The sequence below is a fragment of the Pipistrellus kuhlii genome, unplaced genomic scaffold (assembly GCF_014108245.1).
Source record: "Pipistrellus kuhlii isolate mPipKuh1 unplaced genomic scaffold, mPipKuh1.p scaffold_m20_p_9, whole genome shotgun sequence".
Lineage (NCBI taxonomy): Eukaryota > Metazoa > Chordata > Mammalia > Chiroptera > Vespertilionidae > Pipistrellus > Pipistrellus kuhlii.
Window position 1 is genome coordinate 43,650,300 of NW_023425595.1, and position 22,525 is coordinate 43,672,824.

Here is a 22,525-nt window from a genome sequence, read left to right on the forward strand (position 1 = left end):
TCAGCTGTATGTATGAAAGCTCCTACTTTGGGAAATCTGAGAAGTGATTTAGTTTCATATTTAACATGCCTTTTTCCCCCTCCTATTTTCAGAAAACTAATACTTGAGAAAAAAAATTGCACATATAATTAATACATTGACAATTTTTATTCAGTTTTCTAAAATATATTAACACTAAATTTATATTAAGCCATCCAGGAACTTTATTTTAATGACTATTAAGGAGGCATTACACATACATAATACTATAATGGAACCTGTCATATGATTACATTTTCTGAGACATAGTAGGAGATTAAAAACACATTCTCATATTCACACACACAATTCTGTTTTTTATTATAAAGAAAATTCTGTAAAAGTATTTTTCTCATTACTACTCTAGTAGTTTAGAGTTTTATTAATCTGTGTAACTGCTGAGAGACAAGTGGCAAACCATATGTGTATGTATGGAAGATACTTTTATATTGTGCATGTGTGTAGAATGTGTTGCATATAAATAATAATGATAGAAATTTATTGTCAAGCACTGTGCTAATTTATTTATATACATTTCTCACTTAGTTCTTTTTAACCAATAAAGTGGCTGTCATTATTTTCATTTTAAAGAAAAATGTGGCTTGAAATTGAATGCCACATGATAACATTATTGATAAGTAGGATATTATTAAGAATTATAATGAGATTTTACCCTACTTGAAGGCTAACAAGTTATCTTGCCATAGTTTCATGGATGCATGCAGAAGACATGATATTTCTGTTCAGAGACAAAATACTTTATGATAGTAATAGCAGTAGACAGAATATTGTCATTTTCATGGGATGGTTCCTTAAGCCTCATTAATTTCCTAGGGTGAAGTAAAGAGGGCCAGGTGACACCTGCAAACATGGTAGATTAGTGACAGGGGAAGAACCCTGAGCCTGGGAAACCCAAATCTTTTATAATAAGCATGCCTTTTTTGCTCCAGAAAAAAAAAGAAAACTGTATGTTCTAAAGTTGTTCACTGTGTACAGAAATCCTTGAAAGATAGCCTGGAACAAAAGATGGGTGTCTTTCTTGTAAGACATGCAAAAACATGAAAGAATCCTCCATGCCCCACAATTGTATATATGACTCCAGAGCGAATCTCTTAACTATTTCTGTTATATTGTCTCCTTGACTGAAATATTTTTGTTTTTATTTGTTCTTTTCCTTTTCTCCCTATTAAGTCTTTTCTAGATTTTTTTCAATCAGTCAAAAAGTTTTGAGAACTATCCCTTTTTCTCCAACATCAATGCCATTACCCATTTCTGGACCCTTGTCCTTTTTTGATGCAGCTGCTGCAGATGACGTGGGAGGACTTTCCCCTTGCTTTACTCGCCCCTCTGGCTCTCACTCATTTTATTTTTTTTGGCTGAAATGCATCTTTCTGAAAGTCTCTTATGAGTCTGTAATTACTTAGCTAATCTTTGCTCAATGAATGAATCAATTGAATATTCATACAGATGATCCATAAAATCCAGGTTCTTTTGGCTTAGTATTTAAGGCCATTTATAAATTGTTCCTTTCTTGTCTATTCAATTTTTCTTCCTAATGTTTCCTACAGTCTAATATAATACTTATTTCTATAGCTATTCTTTCTTCATATAGTTTCTCTTGTCTGAAATGCCCTTTGTAGGTTTTTTTTTTTTCTTCCTGAATTCTGTTAGGCTCTGCCTTTTCCATGAAACTTTCAGATAGTACTGAATGCGAGCATTCTTTGAGCTGTTACTGTGTGTGTGTGTTTTCCTCCCCACTGTTTTTAATCAATATTTATTGTTTAACATTAATTTTTTGAATTAAAATCATTTTTGTTTTGCCTTTGGCAAAAGTCAAAGACTATGCTCTTTTATATCTGCTGCTGAACAAAATGATAGCTGTGAGCTTCAAAAGAAGTGAGAAGTAACAGATGGGAAAAAACAGAGCTGTGGAGATAGTAGTAAGGGAGACAGGGGAGCATGGTTGAAAGACGTTTGTTTTAAGGAGTAATATAAGAGGAGATGGGGTAGATACAGACAGATGGAGTTGTGGCTGTGGCTTTTCACTGGGCAATAAGAACCTATTGTAGATATTTGAGTAAGAATGGTATGATGAAAATGGCACATTAGGAAGATGTATCTAGTTTACTATGTATTGGGATAATTAAATGCTGATAAACCAGCCTGAAGATGTTTGTAGTTATCTGAATATTAGTGGATGCCATAGATATTCAAATGTTCAAACTAATACTTGGAGGGGAGCGTAGGCATCGCCATTTCTGGAGAGAGACATAGGCATCGCCATTGTCTGTAGAGAGACATAATTTAACACCACCGTTTAGATATTCTTTGCAAATTTAATACAGCAAGCTATATAATAGCCAGATTTTAAAAAATCAGTTAACTAACATTTGTGATGCTAATGTTGGTCCTTGAGATAGGCAGATGAGTAAGGCTGCAATCTTCTTTATCTCAAACATAAGATTAAAAGTGGGCTCCAGACAAGAGCAAAATCTAACTTAAATTAGTTTAGATATTGTTGTTGTCTGGAGTCCATGCTTTGCCCTCACTGTTTCTCCACATGCCGCTGGTCACAGGTAGGGATCTGGGTAATTAGGAGAAATAGCAAGTGCCTTGGAGACTCTTCACCTTCCCTGAGATCACAGAGACCGTCGCTGGCACATAGGCTCGATGGGAAGGATGTGGGCATTCACTTTCTTACTAACTAATAAATCTTCATTTTCCTTTTATCACTAGCTCTAGCTGGTCACTTATGTCTGCACAGGTGGCTGTGAGCTACTGTTCTTGTCATTTAAAATGTGATTCATTTTGTAATACTTTTACTGAAACATAACTTTGTAGTAACATTTCGTAAAATGAGGAAATGATGTGTATCTGGTTTGAAACGTTTATGCTCTGTTCCAGATTGTTGGCAAAGCTTCAGATACTGCATCTGTGAGTAATATGTAGTAATTCGTGAAGTGCTGTGATTTAGTGTTCAGTAAGGCTAATAGTACATGTCTGTATATAGTGGATAAAAACTGAGAAATGTGAAAATTTGTTATAATTACTAATCTCAAATTACTCATGATTATACAAAGGGAAAATGATAGTGCATTTGACTCACTCAGGAATTTTTAAATGTTATGCTCTTTTTATCTCGGGGTACAAATTTCTTCTATAATTATTCAGAGATGAAGTTTTACTAAATGAAACTGTAAAAACAAATCTCACAATGAAGGTAAATTTTTCTGAAGTATTCAAAGTATAACCTGTGATAGTGTTACTAAGAGGCTAATCAGAAGCACCTGTTAGGGATATTCGCATTTAAGGTTAGTTTAAGAATATTTATTACATACATAGAGTATACGTAACTGGTATAAAGAGTTTAATCTACATGAATTTAGTGTTTCAAGGTACTTTGGCAGGGTACTAATAGTTTAAAGACTTTATAGCTGGAATAATTATTTTGGCTTTAGTGTAGTTCTGAGTCTTAATTTCTTAATTCCACTTCAAAGCACCTCTGTTCTATACAGCGAGGAATCCTCATGGTATTGGGACTCTGGCTAGGACCTGTAGGGCTACCAGATCATTTTCTCCCAGTTACTCCAGGTTACCAGTGAAAACTGCCCCATACTTAGTAAGATTGCTGGTAGATATGCTAAAGTCTTATTCACTGGAGACCTGTATTAGGAAGTTACTTTGTTTTAGGCTATCAGTGGTTGCCATTCTTTCGGACCTCACAGACCACCGGTTGCCAACCACTGCATAGCTCAAGTAAAGGAGAGCTAGGGCAGACCATGTAACACTTCCTTTGTATTTTGGCTGCAGCACCAGGTTATGAGACCAGAAATACATATATGCTAGTAATTATGGTGTTTGCTTAATTAAATGGCCTTATTTTAAGTATTTAAAAAAATTTCCCCTATATTACATCACTATGGAATGTTATGGGGAGGAAAGACTGAATATATGATTCACTTAATGTAGAGTTTCAGCTGTTATAACAACTGATTAGTTATATTTTTCAGCCAATATTTTGAATAAGGTATTAGCTAGAGGTGGGTTAGCAGCCAAAATATGCATCTTTATTAGTCCATTAAAAAGTATGTTCTAGGTTTTATATACCCATAACTGACTTCCTATTTAACAACGATGGAATATTTAAGGAAATATAGGTGCTAAAGAATTGTATTCTATTACCTATTATAAATTCAATTGTATATCTAAAACCAATAGAATTTATTGCTCTTTAGTGATGCAAAAACTCATGTTTTCTGTTTTAGATTTATTAAGAATTTTAAATGATCTTAAATTATGTTGTTTCTAAAAGGTATGTTATATTTCTGTTTCTTATTTAGAAAATGTCAAATTACATTGTTCATTATTAATATTTTAATATTAGGTGGATTAGAATATCAATAGAAGCAGTTAATACTGGAAATTATTAATACTAAGAATGGTCTACAATCACTTAGGTAGAGTTCATTTAACTTTTGCAGGTAAACTAGTCTTCAGTTTTATTTGCATATGTATACAGAAATGAAATAATCAGGCAGTAGATTTGTGTTGAATTTTAATAGGTATAAATAAACTACTCTGGTTTGTAGTTTGGAGGTATAAAAATCCAAAATGAAATTCATAGATAATAGGGCAAGTTTTCTTCTAGACACTCATTATATACTCACTACTAAGTACTGGGTATATTTAATTGGATAATTTATTTTTATTTATTTATTTTAATATATTTTTATTGATTTCAGAGAGGAAGGGAGAGGGAGAGAGATAGAAACATCAATGATGAGAGAGAATCATTGATCAGTTGCCTTCTGCACGCCCCCTACTGGGGATTGTACCTGTAACCCAGGAATACACCCTGACCAGGAATCTGTGACCTCTGGTTCATAGGTCGAGGCTCAAACACTGAGCCACTCCTGCAGGGCTGGATAATTTATTTTTTTGCTCAAGTAGATCTCAATATATGTCAAAGTTTAGTTACAATGACATTTTTGAGGCAGAGTAATTATCAATATTTTAATGTTTAGTTTTCATTTGAAAACTGGTTATTTTATCCTCTTTCCTTTTTATAAAAATGAAATCACACTTCCACAAATGCCAGTTTATACTTTGGCTTCTAGTTTGATTGAGATGAAGGAATGTGTACTTAGGATTGCTCAGACACTGAGACTGTGTGCCAGGAACCACCTGCTTTCGTTAGGAGCCTTTTCTATTAAAATATTAATCAGATTACTTCTTGTTATAGACAGAATTTTCATGTAAAAATTTGGCTAACATACACACATACCTAATTTTTGCCATGCCCCACATTTCATACACTAAGTAAATTACATTTAGAAAAGCTCTTTAGAACTTTGCAGCTTCCACCCCTAATTAGTCTGGTTTATTGTTAATAATTAAATTTTGAAGACAGGGAAAGCCAATTTATCTTAGTTTCAAAGTTATTTGGGTGTTGTGAGGACTTATTTTTGAGGTTAATACTCCATTTTACTCCTAATTGTCTTCCCAGCATAATAATATTGAGTTGTTCTGCTTTGCTGATAATACTGTTAGTTTATCTCATTCTAACTTTGTGGGTGGACAGCATTGGTATTTAGGCATGGTGTTTTAGAAATATCCCAGGGAGATTTTTATGTGTGCTATGATTTGTAGAAAGTTATTTTTGAGAAGATCTAACTTTCTGAACTATAAGAAATAAAATAGCCACTTGAAAAAAATTGGAGTCAAATGAAAGAAATAACTAAGTCTGTAATTTAAATGAATAAACAAAATGACTGTTTCTTTTGCTTCAAGATAGATAAACTTTTACAATAAAATCAGGTCCCAAATGTCTATACCTCCAATAGCTGCATTTTCAAAGTACTATTTTGGGGAATGTAACCTAGAGTAAGTATACATTTATGTTATTGGTATTTTTAATTAAATGAATATGGATGTATTCATAAAATAGTGGAGAAGCTAAAATTCTGTAGCTATGCTAATTGCTACTAAAACAGGTTGTGGGAACATTGGAAATGCTCTTCTGAGAAAGCTTAAGAAAATCTTTGTTCAGTTCTTCCCATGGCTTTTGATGATATGGAGGAAAAAAATGAGGAACAAAAACCAAACTATCTTTTCTTTCATGAAAATTTCTGTATGAGTACATGATTATCAGATTGTGAATATAATTGAGGGAATAAAATACCATATAAGGATCACATTCTTCACTGTGAAACCTCCTGCTTCCCATAGAAGCAGGCATTGTGAAAAAAGCTAGTAATACGGAGAGAAAACAAGCTAGAGCTTTCTTCAGGTTCAGACTATACTCACATTTACAAGTTCATTTGTTTTGAGTGTATTTATAAAGTTCAGGGACTATTCTTTGGTAAGAGGATTCTGAATAGGTATTGTACATACAAATCTATTTGTATGTCTGTCTATGTATCTTATGTATCTATCTATCTTCCATCTATCCATCCATCCACACACGCATACATACAATGTGTATTATTGCTATTAGAAATGTAAGAGTAATGTGCTTTTAATGGGTGAAGAGTTTGTGCAGATATTTCCACATATCAGTGCCTAAAATTCTGATCTTGATTTATTTTATTTTATTACTAGAGGCCCGGTGCATTAAATTTGCACATGGGCAGGGACCCCAGGCCTGGCCAGTGATCAGGGCTGATCAGGTTTCCTGCCTCCCCGCCCCCCTCCTTCTCTCCCTCAGTACCCTGCCACCACCACTGCTGGTTGCCTACCATGTTCCATCCTGCCTCCTGGTGGTCACCGCACATCATAGTGAGTGATCAAACTCCCGGTCTCCTGGTTGAACTCCCAAAGGGACACTTTGCATATTAGCTTTTTATATATATAGATTATTATTTTTTATTTTAAAATATATTTTTATTGATTTCAGAGAAGAAGGGAGAGGGAAAGAGAGATAGAAACATTAATGATGAGAGAGAACCATTGATTGGCTGCCTCCTACACACCCCCTACTGGGGATTGAGCCTGCAACCTTGGCATGTGCCCTTAACTGGAATCGAACCCAGGACCTTTCAGTCCACAGGCTGACTCTATATCCGCTGAACTAAACTGGCTAGGGCATGATCTTGATTTTAGACAGACATAGAGTGCCTCCCTCATTTTATGTCATAATGTAGATTGATTCTTGAATCTACATATACTAAATTTCATACAAGGTATGGACCACATGCAACTAGAATACAAAGCTTCTGCTTTGCAGGAGAGAGGTAAGCCCAGTATATAAATCTCTTCTCTTTAATCATTTTGGTATTCATAAGTAATAGCTAATCCTGGATGAAACTTGATTTTACAGTTATGCTAAGTTTTTAAAAAAAATAAATCTTTATTGTTCATATTATTACAAATATTCCTCATTTCCCCCCCTCCATTTCTCCTCCCCACCCTCTGCCCTTTCCCCACCCCCCGATTGTCCTCATCCATAAGTGCACAGTTTATGTTCAGTCTCTTTCCATAATCCCCACTCCCCTTTTCCCTGAGAATCATCAGTTCACTCCCCTTCCATACCTCTGATTCTATTATATTCACCAGTTAATATTGTTCATAAGATTTTTTAATTCTTTTGGTTTTTAGATTCACTTGTTGATAGTTACATATTTGTTGTTCATAATTCTTATCTTTATTTTCTTTCTTTTCCGAAAGAACCCCCTTTAGCAATTCATATTATTCTGGTTTGGCGGTGATGAACTCTTTTAGCTTTTTTTTATTAGTGAAGCTCTTTATCTGACCTTCGATTCTGAGTGATAGCTTTGCTGGATAGATTATCTTTGGCTGTAGGTTCTTGCTATTCATCACCTTGAATATTTCTTGCCATTCCCGTCTGGCCTGCATGGTTTCTGTTGAAAAATCAGGCTGACAATCGTATGAGTGCTCCTTTATAGGTAACTACCTGCTTTTCTCTTGCTGCTTTTAATATTCTCTTTGTCTTTTGCTCTTGGAATTTTAATTATGATGTGTCTTGGTGTGGTCTTCTTTGGATTCCTTTTGTTTGGAGTTCTGTGCACTTCCTGGACTTGTAAGTCTAATTCTTTCACCAGGTGGGGGAAGTTTTCTGTCACTATTTCTTCCAGTATTCTTTCAGTATCTTGCTCTCTCTCTTCTTCTGGGACTCCCATAATTCTGCTGTTGGTTTGCTTGAAGCTGTTCCAGAGGTTTCTTACATTATCTTCAACTTTCTGGATTTTCTTGTCTTCTTGCTTCTGCGGAGGAGTGTCTTCTGGCTCTTTATGTTCCAAATCTTTGACTTGATTCTTGCAATCTTCCATTCTGTTTTTAGGACTCTGTATAATATTTTCTTATTTCAGACAATATATTCTTTATTTTTTGTTGATCCCTTATTATTTCTTGTTGATCCCTTATTATTTCTAGTTGATCCCTTTTCATATCCTCATAGGTCTCGTTTATTTTATTTGCCTTTTCTAGGAAATTCTTGAAAAACGTTATAAGCGTGGTTTTGAACTCTATATCCAGTTGCTTTTCGTCCTCCATTTCATTTGTTTGTGATCTGTTTCCTTGTCTTGGCATTTTCGCAGCTTCCCTGAGTTGACAGCCTTAAAAATCTCTGTGTTCTGCTTGGATGGAGCCGAGTTTCAGCATGGAGGCTACAGCCTTGGCTTCCCTCAGCCCCACCCTATGAGGCTCCTGAGTCTCAGTGTTCCTCAGTGTCCTTCGATACTCACTGCAAGCACCTCTGAGAGAAAGGCGCCCTTGAGTTTTGCCCACTACCAAACAGCCTAGGCTCTCCCCCAATTAGCCCGGAACTGGGGTTCAGTTCAGTTGGAAGTGGGGTTGGAAGTGAGGTTCAGAGCAATCTGGAGCTTTTGTCTCCTTCCCGCTAGGGCAATCCCGAGGCACAGTCAACACTCCGTTCTCTGCGTGCAATGTGAGCGCCTCCAGGACCTCCTTTCGCTGCTCCACAGGGTTTCCGCCTTACAGCTCAGGCTCCTTCTGTATGAGCCTGGGTCCCCAAGGTCTCGCCCAGAACTGGGGTTCAGTGTTGTTGGATCTGGAGTTTAGCACAGTCTGGAGCTTTTATCTCCTTCCCACTAGGGAACGCCAGCCAGGCACTCAGCCTCCCCCTCCTCTCCAGCATCGTGCTCTCCAAGAGCACAACGTGTCTCCATACCTTAGGCTTTTATAGCTTCTCTGATTTTTCTTCTGGTTTTCTCTTTCCTTCTCGTTGTAGAATTTCCAGTCAGTCGACTTTCCTATAGTTCTGGGTAATGTCCATTTTGTATTTTAGTTGTATTTTTTTGAAATTGTTGTATGAGGCTGCAGTTAGGTGTTTACCTATACCGCCATCTTGGATTCTTCCCCTTTACTTTTTCCTATGCTACGTTTTTATCTTTTTTTTATTCTTAATTTATTTTTATTGTTTGAACAGACTAGATAAACATTTAAGATTCTTCTCTTTGCCCTAGACCCATGAGATATTGAGCAAAATTGACTTTGAATGTAAAAAAAAATAAATATTTTTAAAATATCAATAGTGATTTTCTTATTTTTATTACATTCTTATCTATAAATTGTTAAAGTACTTTTGTAGGTAGTTTGAAAAACTTTGTATTTCAGCATCATTATGTTTCTTGGTGGTAAATTTGATAGAGAATCCATCTTGCTGTTTGGGAGGAAAAACAAAGCATAGAACAAAGGTTGTCCAACAAAGCTAAGAGGCCTTATAGCAGCGATTTCCAACCTTTTCCACCTCATGGCACATGTAAACTACTAAAATTCTGCAGCATGCCAAAACATATATTTTTTGCCGATCTGACAAAAAATAGGTATAATTTTGATTCTTTCACTCTGGATGGCTGTTGATGTTGATGTTGGATGTTATTGTTTTTGTTTTGTTTTGTTTTGTTTTGTTTTGACAATATAAGGGAAAAGAGGTAGGTGCTTCTGACTAACTAGTCAGGTATTGCATGTTTTTAAAAATTCTTGCAGCACATTAATTGAAAATCAGTGATCTAAAGTGTTTCCTTAATAAGGATGGGGGTTCAAAAAGAAAAATTGTGTGTGTGTGTATAAAGTTTAGAAGAGATGACTGAAAAATCTTTTACAGTTTATCTGATTCAGAGTTTAAGCACTTGCTACCCTGCACCCTCCTCCCTTTTTTGTAGAGGTAATGATTACTTTAATTGTGCTTTAAAACTTTAAAAATTTTTATTAGCAAAAGAAAACCCATTAGTTTTGGACCTTTCCTCCCTGAAAAGTTGGGAGTCGGTAGGAACTGAATATGCAGAGAGGAATCTGCAGCTGGATGGAAATAGTGAGAACCAAGACTCATCTGAGCAATGCCATGCCTAATTGGGGAGGGATTTTCTCAGATGAATTCTGGAATGAGCATGTGCCCAAAAAACTGACAGCTGGCTTGAGTGTGGGCACAGAACACACTATTTTGGAGAACTAAGTGACATTCCATTATACCAGGACATGAGTACACTTTTCATATGCTGTGTGCAAAACAACAGTGAAGATATTGCGTATATTTCTATTTGTTGCTGATGGCCATTTTTAGAGGGAGGTTATACATTGGGATTGAATTGGTTCTCAGTGGACAGTTAAAATGTGGAACTCAGCTGGAGAGCAGATGTTGGCTTTTTGTCCATAGTGCAGTTTGGTTTGGTAGAAAAGTGAACAAGTACTGTCTTACTGGCCACTGTAGTTATATTTAAAATAACCCTCACTCGAATGGTCTTTCTTGTCTTTATCAAATGATAGATGGACATTTGAACTGCCATACTGACTCGTGTTATTTGTGGCCCTGCTGTGATCCCTCTCAAGTAATCTGGAAGCTCTTATTTATTTATTTTTGTAATGTCTTTGAGAGAAAAACATAATATCACCCTAAGCCTGGTTCTTATTTGAGGTTAATGGGAATGCTAACCTTTGGATGAGAATAACTAACTTACTACAAATTGTCTTACTTATAATAATAAGGTTTCACTTGGGTGACCCGTCTACTTTGCCCTGCTGAAAACACAATATTTTTTCAGCTTTAACTTTGCTCTGAGTTCATATAAAACCTTTCTCTTCCTCCTACATATGCTTACTGACATGTGAGGTTTTTGTTTTGTTTTGTTTTCTGAATTGAAAAAGTAACTTCTTTGGCAGCGTTAAGGTAAAGAATGGTGGTGTCTTACACATAGTTATGTAAACATACTGAAAAACTAGCTCATGCAACTTTTGAATCATCTCACTTTATATGTAAAGATTTTTAGTTTTTTATTGTAATGCTTAGATTACTTATTTAGAAATTTAAAAGTATATTCCTTAGATCTGTTTTTTCTTTAGTAGGATAAATATTTTAAAGAAGTTTTGAGGATTATGAAGCTTATCACCTTTTCTTTAAAAAAAAAATTTTTTTTTATTGATTTCAGAGAGGAAGGAAGAGGGAGAGAGAGATAGGAACATCTGTGATGAGAGAGAATCACTGATTGGCAGCCTCCTGCATGCCCCAAACTGGGGATCAAGCCCACAATTAGGGCATGTGCCCCGACTGGGAATCAAACCATGACTTCCTGGTTCATAGGTTGATGCTCAACCATTGAGCCATGCTGGCCGGGCACTTTTGCTTTTCTTAAACCTGGTTTGTAATGTAACAGTGAGTTGTCTGACACAGAGACTATATCTTAACTTACTGGTTTATCTGTTGTGATGAAAATAAGAGATATTCTGTAATTAAGTTGAATAAATTTATAAAAGCTCTAATTCTTCAATGGGAGATTTTAAAGGAATCTCTGCGAGAAATCCAAGACAGCTCATGGACCTTGGAATTAAACACACCTGGTTACCCATACTGGTTTGATCACATAACTGTCTCTCTCTAAACTTATTCTCTGAAGTGGTAGAATAATCTCTTCATTGCAGGGGTGTTTTGAGATTATACAAAGTGATGTATGTCATAGACTTAATATATCATGTGACATAGAGGGTCATTCAGTAACATCAGCAATTGATGTTGTTGTTACACTAGTATTTTAATGACATAATACTGAACTTTGAAAGGTTCTCCCTTACTCCCTTTTTAAAACACTGTTTTGTTTTTTAAAAAAAGGAATCATATGGGGACTAACCTTGGAAGCCCAGTAACCACTAAATCAACATTAATAGGAATAAAATATTTTCTAAAGGCCTAAGGGTATAATTAAAAGCCTCAAATTGGAAATTAAGTAGTCCTAGTTTTGAGTCTTAATTTTGCTGCTTAAGTATTCTGTGGCTTTAGGTGAGTGACTTACCTTATGAGTCCAATTTTCTCATCTTTAAAATGGGAGTGATTTAAAAAAAAATCACTTTAAGAGCTATTGTTAGTAGTAGAGATATTTTTAAAGTACCTTATACAGGTACTATACAGTGCCTGGCACTATCCTATCTAATAAAAGAGCAATATGCAAATTGACTATACCTCCGCTACACCACAAGCCACGCCCACCAATAATTCAGTAGCAAGTATGCAAATTAACCCAATCAAGATGGCTGTGGCTACAGAGGCTTGCAGGAGGTGTATAGCCTGGCTAGAAGAAGTAGTTAGGGGCAATCAGGAAGGCAGGCAGGCAAGCAATTAGGAGCCAGCAGTCCTGGTTTGTGAGAGGAATGCCCTACTGCCCATAGGATCGGGCCTAAACGGGCAGTTGGACATCCCTTGAGATGTCTCAGATTGGAGAGGGTGCAGCCTGGCCTGAGGGACACACTCCCCTGCCCCCTGCATGAATTTTGTGCACTCGGCCTCTAGTTTTTAAATATAAGTCATTGCCATCCTTTATTTCCAATAAACTGCATTTTCTTTACATGATAGAATAGAGATGGGAATCAAGTGAATAATTGGTTTTTATAGCTTCAGTTCTGAGAATATACTACTTTTGGTGAGTATTTTGTTCGATGAAATTTGCATATTATTTTTTTAAAGTTTTTAATGAAGACTGATGTTTTCTACATATGATCTTTTATCTGTAAATTTTTAAAGAGCGAGTTGTTTTAAAGCTATATATTCTATAAAAATCTGCCAGTAGAATTAGACTTTTGTTGTAAAGAGGAATGTAACTTCTAGGTTCTATTAGTAATTACATACTGAACCTTTTCTATAATTATATACATTAAGTTATTTTTTTTCCATGGAAGACAAACAGCTTACCCAATTACCATAAAAAAACAACAACAGGGTGCCATATATGTCTGTACTTCCCAGCCACTATCTAACATAGCTGTTTCTACAACTGGAAAATTTCAAGGTTAATATGTTGTCAGACTCTGTTTGCTGACCTTGAGGTATAAATCAAGAATGGTGAGCAGTGCAAGGAAGAGATGAGGCCCAAGTGTTTGGCATATTTAATGTAATTTCCCTTAATTACATTCAGTTCAGTGAGAACAAGTACTTTCATCTGCTTAACATATGTATATGTGTATATTTGTATATATGTATACATAAGTTTGTATTTTTATATAAAATATACATATTTTATGAGATTGGTGTCTATATATTAGTGCTATTTTGCTTTTAAAATGATTTGGCTGGATAGTGGAAAAAAAGACTTATAGAATCATAGAATTGTGGAGTTCAGAAGGATCATACAGATTAATTAAGACTCTCTGTACAAAATCAATAAAATATATTAAAAAAACCCTGCTAATTTGAAACAAAGAGATTAAAAAGATGGGCATATATTATTATGTGATTTGAATTATGTAAGGATTTTTTAATTACAAAACAATACATAGCTTTTTAGTTTGAGAATACCGTTGCTAAAAAATATGTGTTAACTGAAGCAAACCAATATTATGGTAATATGTTGTGTGTTCAAAATTAAAATATATACCTTACAAATTGTGATAATATGTATTTATCCAATAAAAATGGTTTCCCCAAGAGACCATTTATTTTCAGAAAAGTTGAAAATGTTTAACGGACTTTAAAGCACAGTGTATGAATGGGAATACTATTTAATTTTTTGAAGATGGTTGATATAAATGAAAACTGACGTCATTATGGAAAGCCTTATATATCAATAATCACACATGCATGGCGTTAAAATAAAGACTGTGCCCTTTGGGACTTTATGCTCTAAGTACAGACAAAAACAGCATTGCCTAAACATACTGAGTAATCTAAATAATAATCAGATGTTTTGGTGAATACCTTTATAGAAGTCATCGCAAGTGATGGAACTCCCGAGGGAACATTTTGCATATTAGACTTTTGATATAGATATAGATATAGATATAGATATAGATATAGATATTTTCTGTACACTGTTGACTTAAAATCTTTTGACTTAATACTTTATGAGATTTCCTTTACATGATTACTTTTATCTAACCACTCATATTCTTCCTAAAAATAGCTAATAATGAATTTATTCCTCGGGTTTCATATAAGTATAATCAGTTTTTTAAAAAATTGTTTCTGCCTGGCTGGTGTGGCTCAGTGGTTGAACATTGACTTATTAACTAGGGGGTCCTGGTTAGATTTTCTGTCAGTACACATGCCTGGGTTGTGGGCTCAATCTGCAGGAGGGGGTGTGTAAGAGGCAGCCATTCAATGATTCTCATCATTGATGTTTCTATTTCTCCCTCTCCCTTCCTCTCTGAAATCAATAAAAATATATTAAAAAAAATAAAAATGGTTTCTAAAAGATCAATCCTAAAATAGGCAATTATATGAAGAAGTTAAACCGACTGATCAAACAACAAACAAAAAGTTTTATAAACCTGCAGTGCTCATTTCACTCATAAGAAGAATAAACCCATAATATATATTTTATTTCACCCATCAGTTTGATAAGGATAAGACAGTTTGATAAATCACAGTTTTTTTGGGCATAGGGAAATAGCTAGTCTAAGGAAATATCTACTTTCAAATATGTTAAAGGGAGTGTATCAAATTAAAAATGCACCTGTCCTTCTTTCTATACAGTGAATCCAGCTCTAAGAATTTACCTCCAGAGATATAAGTGTACATGTTTACAAAGTCTACTTTGGTATTCATTATTTATTGCATCTCCTCTAAGTAATGAGATGACATATGCTGATCAGGACTGAGAGAGATGGGCCAGACATGCCCTGGAGCCCTCCCACAGAGCCCTCCTGGCTGGTCAACCTCCCTCGTCCTTCCCCGGCCCCGATGGTGTGCCAGTGGGATCCCTTGGTCTGGCCTTCACCCTCTTGCAATCTGGGACCTCTTGGGGGATGTTGGAGAGCCGGTTTTGACCTGGTCCCAGAGTCCAGGCCAAGGGACCCTACTGGTGCTTGAATTTGTGCACCGGGCCCCTAGTATTATCATAAATATTGAACAAAGGGAACAAATAAAAGTGTAGTATTGCAAGTTTCTGTATTTCATGTGAAGTGGTATAATATCACTTGAATGAAAACTATCAATTTAAAGATGTAAACTATAAACCCTAAAACAAACACTATCATAAGCTAACAAAGGGGGGGAAAATGGAGCCATAAAATATTTAACTAAAAAATTAAATAAAATTGAAATTAATGAAGTAGATGGATTCCAGTAAATTTTAAGGCACAACCAGTAGAAACGATCTAAAATAAAACACGGAGAGTAAAGAGAAAAGCTTTGTTGACATAACTCAGGTTTTGTTCAGGACTTGCGTTCTGGATTCTTTCCATATACAGCTCAGAATGTTGTGTACTTAGTATGGTGTGTTTGAGGGGAGCTTTAATCCAGATTTACTATGTTCTGATGCCTGCTTTTAGGAGAAATTTCAATAGCTGGTTTATTATATCCCACAAAAGATGATTATATATTTTAGGAGCTTTTCTTATTGATTAGAATTGGTTGACAACTGGGCTGTGTTTTACATTTTTAAAAAATGGTCATCTTAATATAATAGTTAATAAATATGATTTATTTGCTGACTTAATTATAAAGCCATTGTCTTTTTAAAAACTTGCTTCGTTAGCCATTCTTGTGTTTTTTATTTTATTTGTTTATTTTTACAATTAGTTAACATATAATATTGTATTAGTTTTAGGTATACAACATAGTGATTAGACTTTTATATAACTTAAGAAGTGATCAACCCACTAAGTCAAGTACCCACCTGATACTAAACATCATAATTACAACATTATTCACTATATTTCTTAAACTGTACTTTTCATCTCCATGACTATTTTTATAACTGCCAATTTATACTTCTTAATCCTTTCATTTTGTTCTCCCCACCTTCCAAACCCCAACCCCTCCCAAAATCTGGCAACTATTATTTTGTTCTTTCTCTGAGTTTGTTTCTGTTTTGTTCTTATTTTGACTTTTAGATCCCTAATATAAGTGAAATCATGTAGTTTTTGTCTTTCTCTGACTTATTTCACTTAGCATAATACCCTCTAGGTCCATCCATATTGTTGTAGATGGCAAGATTGCATTAATTTTTTATGGCATTCTTAGGGATAATTTTAAAAATTGTCTCTTCTTTTTTGAACTGTGTTATCCTTCTGCTCAACCTATATACATATACACATGTAATTACAACATTTATATATACTTATTTGTGTGTATATATTTTTTATTACCTTAATGCAGTTTATTTGAAATATAAAAAATGAAAGATGTATGACTATTTTTGCACATCTTTAAATTGTCTCAGGTACAAGAATTAATAGTATGTATGTTCCTTTCATAAGACAGCCCTATGAGAATGTCAGTGTACATTTGCAAGTAATGTATTTTCTCCTGTTACAGGTCCTTTTGTTCTGCATCACAGCTGCCATGTACATGTTCTTTTTCAGGTATGTTCTGTTATACCTACTTATTTTAATAGAAAAAACAGTGTTCCTTTATAATTTTCATCAACCATGTAACTAAAGTGTTACCAAAATAATTGTGTCCCATGAGTGGCATGGGTTTTGTCTTGTTTTGTTTCTAGAGTGGTTGAGATAAATCACTGCACCTTAGTAAATAGAGATAGAGAGGGATTTATTTGTTCACATTCTACTTAAAGAATGTGAAAGCTGAATATGTAAATTATTAGTTCTCAAATTATGATGGGTATTTTTTTTTTTTACCTGATTTCAGATATTCTTATATACAGTTAACATTTTAAATTTGCAGAAGAAAATGTGATGGTAGGGTTTAATCTAAGTTTTCTGTGAAGGTAACCTAGCACATTAATCATAGCCTTTCAAATATTAAATTAGCTCAGGATATCAGAGCTGTGTTTTTTATTGACATTGAGACTCTGAGGAATAAGAGGGAGTGTTAGGATGGCTCAAAATTTTAGTGCCAATTACAAGGATGTCTGTCATTGTTACATAATCATAGCAGCATGAGAATAGGATTTTTGTTCAGGAAGAGTCCACTTCTTCCTAGTCTTCCTTTTCAGTAACACCGTAATGCCCATTTAGTTTATTCCTACTGCACTCATTTGAATAAACCCTTTCTTGATGTTTCTGGATTTACACAGAATTCAGTCACAGCAGGAAAGACCAGGCTTTTAAAATTAAAATTTATATTTAACTGATGGATTTTAGTAATGGATTTTAATAAGATATATTTGTTAGATATTTTTCTTTTTTTTAACCTAAATGAGGTAATTTAACCATACCAGGATTTTTTAACAATTCCCTGCCAGACATCCTAAATAAATATTTGATAAGCACATTTTAACTTTATAAAAAATGTTATACAAATATAAAGTGATGATGTTATTATTTTTATAAAGGGACAGCCAGGCTGTTAGAAGGAAGAAAAATAGATAAAGTTTCAATTTGATCTGCAAAGGATTGGTTATGGTATATGTAATATTTTATGGCGGTTAATAATGACTGACAAATCATTGCAGCTATCTGGTGGTCTTTGTGAAATTGTTTGACCTACCATTTTAATACAGCTTCATGCATACCATACAGTTTATGTGGTCTCATATTTTAATAATTTAGGGTTGGGTAGAGGAGTTAAATAGCAAGCTATATCTTTTTTGTCAATTTTCCAAAACTTCATAATCATATAGAGATACATTATTAGGACAGTACTGCAAAAGTTTATGTGGTTTATCTCTATGTTCTGTATTGTCTGAAGATAAAGCATATCTAATAGGAAAAATGTTTAAAAAGATACAAAACTTATTTTTTTAAAAGAAAAAATAGAAACATTTTTTATATACATAAGAGAAAAGTATAATATCAAGCAAGTTTTCTTTTTATTAAAATTCCTAACAGAACAGGTAGTTAAATAAAATAACCCTTTCCAATATGGCATCTGAAGACAGCATATTTCATCAACATTTAGCATTTGTTAGTCATCAGAAGTTTTTCAGGCTTAACAAATAAATTGTGTGTTGAATATAGTGATAATGCTCAGTTTTTAGCATGGTTCTTTGAAAATTGCTGCCATCAACCTAGTATTTTTGGTGTAGAAAGAAAATCAACCCTATAAATATGTATTTTGGTGCAGAGTCGCAGGGCCTTTTCCTGTTTCAGTCACAGAAACAACACTTTAAAATACTTTCCAGAAGGCTCAATATAAGGTTTTATTGCCAAGATAAACATTTTCAATTTTCTGAGGAAAGGGGTTGTTTTTCTCCTAAAAGAAGCACTATCACCAAATTCCTAGTGTTCTTGGCAGAAGTTAGTTTGAATAACTCAACAAAATGGGTTTGGCAAATGGTAAAGTAAAACTATTTATAAAGTACTACAACCAAATAAAACAATGTTATATGTTTGTTTGGAATGAACAAGCAATATTGTACATAACAGCAAGTCGAATTGCATTAGAATATTTTATTCTTAAGATTCATTTTACTGTCAATACAGATATTTGAGACATATTTATTCCATTTATTAACAATCTTTTTAGTTCCAATTGCATGACATTTGATAAGTAAATATCAAATAATATTGCCCCCAGTACTCCATTTATGGTAATCTCTTTTGCGAAAAGGCTAAGAAAAAATATTTTATGTTAGAAATGAGTTAACTTGTGTTTTTATCCTAACCCATAAATGTGGATAAAGGGAAATGAGACCCCCTTTCAATAGAGAGAAAATGTGCCAATTTTTAAAAGAAAAACTGGAGGAAGTTGTTTCATAAATATTTATTATATGAATTTACTTGACAATGTTTTTAGTAATGAAATATTGGTTATTAAAATGTGTAGAGAAAATCTACTTTTGCATAGTTTTTAATAGCCTTTTTACAGGTATGGTTATTTTATCTGATACATGGTGATCTCAATTTTCTTCTTCTTTTTTTTTTGTGATCTCAATTTTCAATCTGTATGTCAGAAATAAGGCTCACATTCCAATGGAATCCTAAGAGCACTTTAGAGGCTTGGTTAAAAAAAGGTAACGTGAGGAGAGAGTTCTAGTTTTGTTCCACCTCTTAACCAGTTGCCCATCCAGCTATAGGCTGTCTATTGATACCAACACAAACTATAATATTTGGAATATGTTTTAAAGACAAAGGTTCTCTGTTTTACCCTAGTGAGCATATGTCATAATTGCTCTGACTCCTTTGTTCAATTATTTATTATTTTGTATGTTGTTATCATAGCTTCACCATAGAGCATTGTCTGTCACTCACAATTCAGGTCAAGCAGAAGTCATGGTTGAAAACTTAATAGAATACTTTGTCTCATGCTCCCATTGGAAACATTTATTTACTTCCAAATGTGTGTTTATGGGTAAAGCAACTTACATTTTCTCAAGCCAAAGAACTCATCATAGTCATTAATTCAGGCTTCATTAGGATCTTCCCAACAGTCTTGTGGAGAAAAGAAGTTAGTTTCTTTTGAACTACTAGCTCTTTTTTGTTTTAATTGAGAAGCAAAAGAAAGACTCAATAACACAAACGCTGTTCCGAAACTATTACAATTAATTTTGCTCATAAAAAAATAATGAAACATGCAATACCTTTAAACATTGTAAGTTTTATGTTCAACGTTAAGTTTCTGTGTCTGGAGAACACCAATATTTTAAAAATGATGTAAATGAGCTTCATTTTTCCTTTTTTTAAAATTTACTTTCATTGTTGAGAGTATTACAGGTATCCCCTTTTCCCCCTATAGCATTCTCCACCCCAGACTTTCATCTCACTATTGTCTGTGCCCATGAGCTATGCATATATGCATGTAAGTTCTTTGGTTAATCTCTTCCTGTCCTTCTCGCCCCCTTCCCTCTGAGATACCTGCTAGTCTGTTCTGTGCTTTCATATCTCTGGACCTATTTTGTCAGTTTATTTTGTCAATTTATTAGATTCCACATATAAGTGAGATCATGTAATATTTATCTTTCTATGACTGGTTTATTTCAGTTAGCATAGTACTCTCCAAGTACCTCCGTGCTGTCTCAAAGGATAATAGATCCTTCTTTTTTGCCGCTGCACAGTATTCCATGGTATAAATGTACCACAGCCTTTTTATCCACTCATGTACTGATGGGCACTTGGGCTGTTTCCAGATCTTAGCTATTGTATTGGGTCGGCAGCTAAGTAATTGTGGATTTTTTAAAGAAAATCAAAGACAATTTTTTCATGGAACTAAATAACTTTATTCTGTAATGTATTGCCCATTTTGATCAATGACCTCTTGTCATCTTTCAGGCAGCATCATAATCCCACGTTCAAAAAACTTCTGGTTTTTATTAGCAAAAAACTGAATCAGGTACGATTTGACATCATCATCATTATTGAAATTTTTACCATTCAAGGAGTTTTGTAAAGATCGAAACAAAAAGTAATCAGATGGTGCAAGGTCAGGACTATATGGTGGATGTGGCAAAACATCCCAACCAAGCTCCATTAATTTTTGCCAAGTGACCAAAGATGTGTGTGGCCTTGCATTGTCATGATGGAATACAACACCTTTTCGATTTGTCAATTCGGGCCGCTTTTCTTCAACTGCATTGTTTAATTTCGTTAGTTGTTCAATGTAGACATCAGAATTGATCGTTCGGTTGGGTGGTAAGAGTTCAAAGTAGACAATTCCTTTGTAATCCCACCAAACTGATAACAAAACCTTCTTTTGATGAATATCAGCTTTTGATGTTGTTTGAGTTGGTTCACCTGGCCTGCTCCACGATCTTTTCCGCTTGATATTGTTGTAAACAACCCATTTTTCATCGCCAGTTATCAGTCGTTTTAAAAATGGATCATTTTCATTACGTTTCTTTAGCAAATCGCAGCTGCTAATGCGTTGCGTTAACTGTGATTCTTTCAGTTCACGAGGAACCCATGTATCGAGTTTTTGAACATAGCCAAGTTGTTTTAAGTGATTTTCAATGCATGTATGTGATACATGAAGCTTCTCTGCAATCTCACGTGTTGTACTGTGACAGTCCGAATTGATTATTGCTTTGATTAGGGCGTCATCAACTTCAACTGGACGACCAGAGCGTTTTTCATCTTTGAGTGAAAAATCACCGGAACGAAATTTGGCAAACCAATTTTGACACTGCCGTTCTTTTAAGGCTTCGTCACCATAAACAGCACATAACTTTTTATGAGCTTGCAATGCGTTTTTTCCTTTGCGGAAATAAAAAAGCAAAATATGACGAAAATGTTCCTTTTGATTTTCCATTTTTCAACGAACGCCAAACAAAAACTACAAAACAGATCAAAAAACTTTTTTTACTGATTAACAGCTGAATAGCCAACTATCAAATAACAAAATGTGTTTTACATTTGTACTACATCTGCAAACCTAAAAATTCAACTGAAGCCATATATGTGTGGAACCAGCAATTACTTAGTTGCCGACCCAGTAAATAGCACTGCTATGGACATAGGGATGCATATATTCTTTCTGATTGGTATTTCAGGATTCTTAGGATATATTCTTAGAAGTAGAATTGCTGGGTCATAAGGCAGTTTAATTTTTAATTTTTTGAGGAACTGCCATACTGTTTTCCACAGTGGCTGCACCAGTCTGCATTCCCACCAGCAATGTACTAGGGTTCCTTTTTTCCACGTCCTCACTAGCGCTTGTTATTTGTTGATTTATTGATGGTAATCATTTTGACAGGTGTGAGATGATACTTCATTGTGGTTTTAATTTGTGTTTCTCTGATGATTAGTGATGTTGAGCATTTTTTTCATATGTCTGTTGGCCATCTGTATGTCTTCTTTGGGGAAGTGTTTATTCCAGTATTATAATTTAATTGGATTATTTGTCTTCCTCTTGTTCAGTTGTGAGCTTCTTTTTTCTTTAAATAATTGAATTTAAAATAGACAGTATCATAAAGCGTATTATGACAGCTTTGATCCCATCTATTATAGTGAGTACCTAGCTAGAATTTTTTTCCACCTGCCTTTAAAAGAACAGCAGCAAAGCAAGTTTGTTTAAACATGTAGAACAAAAGGCTCAGACTTGTCATAGTACATAATCTACAGGCTACAAATGATTCACAGCAGACTTATCTCAAACTATATAAACATTGAAAAGCTTTGCATTTTTAGTTAGAAACCAGTGCAAATTAAAATGTATTTTGTTTTAGACAGAAACATTAGTGATGTGGCTGACATATAATAAATTCTCATC

The 22,525-nt window shown here is 34.4% G+C and overlaps 1 protein-coding gene across 2 annotated transcripts in view; it reads left to right on the top strand.

Annotated features, from left to right (window-relative positions):
* The window catches only part of TMEM135 (transmembrane protein 135), a 192,861-nt gene that overhangs the window by 98,066 nt on the left and 72,270 nt on the right, over positions 1 to 22,525 (top strand). For both annotated transcript variants that reach the window (XM_036426250.2, XM_036426249.2), the window contains one exon: positions 16,736 to 16,782. In XM_036426250.2, coding sequence (XP_036282143.1) covers positions 16,736 to 16,782 — 47 coding nt within the window. The remainder of the gene's footprint in view (positions 1 to 16,735; positions 16,783 to 22,525) is intronic.